At 39.2% G+C, this 5,127-nt stretch overlaps 1 protein-coding gene across 1 annotated transcript in view; it reads right to left on the bottom strand.

Annotated features, from left to right (window-relative positions):
- Positions 1–5,127, bottom strand: part of LOC106533644 (receptor-type tyrosine-protein phosphatase U) — a gene marked incomplete at its 3' end in the record, with an annotated part of 95,638 nt that overhangs the window by 38,896 nt on the left and 51,615 nt on the right. Inside the window, 2 exon segments of the mRNA XM_014030042.1 lie at positions 3,638–3,825; positions 4,135–4,295. Coding sequence (XP_013885496.1) covers positions 3,638–3,825; positions 4,135–4,295 — 349 coding nt within the window.

The following is a 5,127-nucleotide window of genomic DNA, read 5'->3' as shown; positions in this document are numbered from 1 at the left end:
GTACATATATTGTACATGAATTATTGTCAGGTAGTAAATGTCAAATTGAACTTGTGCTTTAAAATCAGCTCCTGCTAGTTTTTCCATGGTATAAGAGCTTTTGAAGCTACGGATATAAATATTTTCATAAGCGCTTTAGAAATTGCGGAGCTAATTTTTGGATTAGCGCTGCCCACCACTGGGTTTAGGATAAGGGGTCAGGGTTAGACTGTAGAAATGACCAATAAATAAATGGAAGTCAACGCAACGTTCCCATGAGGAAGGAAGAACAAACGTGCATGTTTTTCTGTCTTATTCTCAAGAATAGTATATCAGTCAGTTTTACTGATATTGAGGTGAAGTCGTGTGTGTTTGCAGCTGAAAACAGAACATCTCCAGAGTTAGAACTGTGTCTCCTGAGATCCTGAATGACATTGTTCACAACGTCTYCCTGGTTTAAGATCTGCTCCTTCTTTCAAGGCAAAAAGCAAGAAAAAAAACAAAAAAAAAACAAGAGGAAACACTATTTTAAAGAGCTTCTTTCCCAAACTCCTGGTGTTTCTTGAAAGATGAAAGCTTCATTTCTTCATTATTCAAGATTACAACCATCTACTTCCAGAAGGCCTGAATGGAGAGTCTAATATTCATGAGCAATCAGTAAAAAGAAGTTTCGTCCTCATTTGCACCATAGAGATGTTACAGATATGTTAAACTGCCGCTGTGTGGAGACACTTCTTTTTATTATCAGATGAATTGCTCCCACTCAGATTGCTAAAGTCTTTTCTACACCTGCACCTGCAGAAAGCCARTGCACGTTTTTGATTCATTAAGCACCCCCTGAGGGCCCAACAAATTTCTCCTCACTAAAATCAATATATGAGCTGCTTTTTCTCAGCGCACTCTGGCTCCCCATCGCCTGGAGGAATGCAGAGGATGAAGGGGATCAGCATGCACTCTGCTGTCAGACTTCATAACCCTTATTTCCCACAGGGCCACACCGCTCTGCCATTGATCAGATGTGCTGCAAAGCATTGTGGGTGGTTGTGAAGGAGCCAGGCCCCTGGGGTCTGTAGGAGGTACAGTAGGTGTTGGGTGGAAGAGCCAGGAAAGGACAAAAAAGTGAGGCCCCCTACACGAGGAGACCACCTACCATGTGGCTTTAGTTCTGATCATTTAACCTGAGCTGACAACTTTCATGTTTTATGTTTCCTGAGTGAGAATGTTTGTGTTCTCACTGCATCCCACAGACCAACCTTAAATCATTTTATTGAAGCTTTTTTGAAAGTAATCATACATTCATAACTTTTAGTGTTCAATTCAAAATGACTACCAAAGATAGTGTGAATATGGCAGTCACAATATTATCACTTTTTTTTTCTGTACGTTTTTCGGCACCTTTCTCATTCCACAATTCTTGCGCTACTTCAACCATTCATATATCAAAACGTTCAGCTCTTTTGTGCAATGCCGTCTATGACTTTTGGTATTTTAGCTATTTATACTTTTTTACCTATTTCACTTTTTTCCCATTGAAGTTTAATGGGGCTATTTTCAACACCCTTAAAATCCTTCAAATAGTTTCTAAATCTTTACAAAACCTTACACAATTTGTTCTGGTTATGCTCTATTTTACTCTCTTGTGCAAATTTTAGCTACTTTTTTGCTAATTTTAGCTGTTTTCTGCTATTTCAGCTAAAATTCTACTTCTTTCTGCTATTCTTCTGCTTTTTTCTGCTAATTTGTGCTATTTATGCTTTTTACAGTTGCTTTCATCTATATTCAGCTATTTYCATCAAATTTAGCTAAATTTTGGCTGTTATTAGCCAAAGTTAGCTTTCTAAGCTAATTACACATTATTTGGAGCTATTTCAACTTAATTCTGCTAAATTCAGCAAATTGTGCTCCTTATTCATCCTTATGCTAATTAAAATTTTTCCATCTACTTTTTAGCTATTTTTCTTAAAACTTTGGCTGMTTTAGCTATTTTACAAAAAATGATCAGTTTTTAGTAGTTTTAGGTTTTTTTCTGCTAATTTAGAATTTTTTACAACCATTTCAACATCTGGGTGCTACTCTCAACTTGAGTCTGCTATCTTTAGCTTATTTTTAGGCTAAAGTTAGCTCTCTGCTCATATATTAGCTAAAACTGTACTTCTTTCTACTATTCTTATGCTTTTTTCTGCTTTGTTTTACTTTTTTCTACTAATTTGTGCTATTTATGCTACTTACAGTTGCTTTCTGTAAATTCAGCTATTTGCTACAAATTTAGCTAAATTTTAGTTGTTATTAGCTAAAGTTAGTTTTCTAAGTTAATTACACATGTTTTTGGAGGTATTRCAACTCAGCTCTGCTAAATTCAGCAAACTTGTGCTCCTAATGCATCCCTAACTAAATGTATCCTGCTACTTTTTAGCTGTTTTACTGACAACTTTCAGCTGTTTTAACTCATTTACTTTAAATGATCACATTTTAGTAGTTTTATGGCACTTTTTTTTTGCTAATTTTGAAATTTTTACAACAATTTTACCATCTGGCTGCTACTTTCAACTTGAATCTGCTACCTTTAGCTTATTTTTATGCTAATTTGYGCTTTTTGCTGCTACATTAGCTAAAAATTTGCTTCTTTATGGTTTTGCTCTGCTAATTACTATTTTTTGTGATTCTTTCTGCTAATTTGAGCTGTTTATGCTTCCTACAGTTGCTTTCTGCAATATTAGGATATTTGCTGCAATTTTCATGACTTCTTCAAACAACTTTGACCTTTTTTTCAGCAGCTTTCAGCTTACATTTTCAGCAACTGGTATTCACACTAGCATTTTCGCAAGAAATGCAATTTCTGTAGTTAACATTAGCCGACACAAAATAAAAGCTAAAACTCAGCCAGTTTAACATGATAGCTCATTTTGATGAGGTAGTAGCTGTCAGTCACCACACATGTTGAGATTGACTTTTTATGAGACTGCAAATAAAGTTATTTAGTTGTATTCAGGAATATAGATGTGTCCGACCTACACTGCACCAGCCAAAGGTTTTATGATGGACCCCATATTTGAGGAGGGGGCTCCGTCTGAAAAAGGGGGTGTCTGGACATGCAAAAATGCTTATAACTCAAAAACTAATTCAAAATTAGGAGCTTCAGAGTTTTTTGGTTGTTTAGCTCTGATGAAGAGCTATCCATCAGGCCCATCAATGATCACCCCCCACCCACTCAGGACTCCCACCCAAAACCAGGGTATCTGCAAGTCAAATTTAAGACTTTTAAAGACCTTTTTAAWACCATCTTGAATGAAATTTAAGACCGAAAATATAAGCAATGGTTCTGCAGAGACGGCCGGGGGAGCTTCTGCCCGACAAAATTTAAGAGCTTTGAGTAACAAATTTAAGACCAACTTGCACATTTTAAACAAATTTCAGACTTTTTAAGGTCTTAATTTTAGATAAGTGAATTTAAGGCTTTTTAAGACTTTTTAAGGACCCCCGGACAATCTGAAAACAATAAATCCGTTCTCAAGAGTTCTGAGTTCTGCTGCATTTGTACTTTGCGTATGTGCGGGGGTCATATATGCTACTGCTATGTGGTATCTAGCGTTTTTATTTGCTCTTATAAAAAACCTTAATGATATAAAGTGTCAGACTTTTTCTCTCTATCTTTTCTTACTTCATACTCCTGCTTGAAGCCGTAGCCCTCGGATGTCTTCATCTGGTTGATGTGCTGCAGGAGGTCAGCCACCCTCACAGCAGGGTGGAGCTGGCCCGTGTGATAAGGGGAGCTCTTCCTCTGACAGTGACGTTGGGGTGAGCCTCCCAGTAAGCTGCTGGACTCATTAACGGAGCTCCGCTGCTCATCTGGGAACACAAACACAAACAGGRCGAGTCGATCTGCTGACACCGCTGACACTGTGGACACCGGCTTCATTCTGTTCTTTTTATGCAAATAAGTCAAAAAGGCAGCTTGGAGAAAAGAAAATCTGCATTTCTGCATGGATGTGAAGGCCGCCACAGAGGAGATTTCTCTGCTGAGCACACCTGTGTTCTGTGCTCACAACAGATTGCACACATGCTTGAATGTAAAGATGGCTGAAGGTCAAAAAGGATTGAGCCACTTTCTCACCACGCACTCTTTGAAGAGCAGCCTTGTGTTTTTCTCTGCCTTACTTCGAGTGTTGCAGCTGTGGGCGTCCATGAAGGAGTGGGCCATCCTCTCATCCTGCTGCAGCGTGCTCTGCTCCGTCATGCTGCAGTCCAACGAGCTCAGCTTTCGACTCTTCTCCTGCCTGTAGGACATGGCTGCCTTGTTGATGGCCACCTTCTTCCTGCTGTAGAGACGCAGGCAGAGAGGAGGGAGGACAGGGAACAGTAACGGACAAAGACCAGCAGAGAAGGGACAGAGTATAACAGGTACAAGAGATAAGGAGAGAGGTGAGGAGGAATTGTAGAGAGGGGGATGGATGAGGGGAGAAAAGATTGAAAGTGCAGACAGAGGGAAAGTGAGATCTGGTGATAGGGACAGACTGTTGATAGAGTTGGAATTAAGGTGGTATCTCACTGGGCTGTGAGACTACAGTGGATATTTGGTCCATCAAAATGTTTTGTTCTCGTCTTCGAAGCTGTGAAACCACGTTTTGCGTGACCAGTTTTTAAAAATCACAACCATTTTTATACGTGCAGTTTTCCACACTGCACTCTTGGTCGTGCACATTATTATATTGTCCACTTCACGCACCTCACCTCTGCAGCCACATTTATGATTTAATGTACGGAGGTGCACTTTAGAGAGACAGATTTGACCACTTTTTCAATAATTATTATTTATCATCAGTGAGTTTTTAGCTAAAAGGACAGCTCCCATGAAGGTGACGAGTTAATAAATGTCCTCGAGAGAACTCGGGTAGGTTGGAGATGCCTGTGGTGCTATGATGCAGGGTTGCTGCAGGTGGTCAAAGAATGAGGTCAGCTGAATATACTGAATAACCAGGTTATTCCATCGATGGATTTTTTCTTCCCTTATGTCACGGGTATYTTCCATGATGACAATACCAGGATTCATGGGGCTCTTATTGTGAAAGAGTGGTTCACACTGCAAAAACTGTCCACCTAACCAAGTTTTAAAACCTTATATCAGCCAAAAAGTCTTTTTGATCTTGTTTT

The sequence above is a fragment of the Austrofundulus limnaeus genome, unplaced genomic scaffold, assembly GCF_001266775.1.
Source record: "Austrofundulus limnaeus strain Quisiro unplaced genomic scaffold, Austrofundulus_limnaeus-1.0 Scaffold989, whole genome shotgun sequence".
NCBI lineage: Eukaryota > Metazoa > Chordata > Actinopteri > Cyprinodontiformes > Rivulidae > Austrofundulus > Austrofundulus limnaeus.
This window is presented reverse-complemented; position numbering and strand designations above follow the sequence as displayed.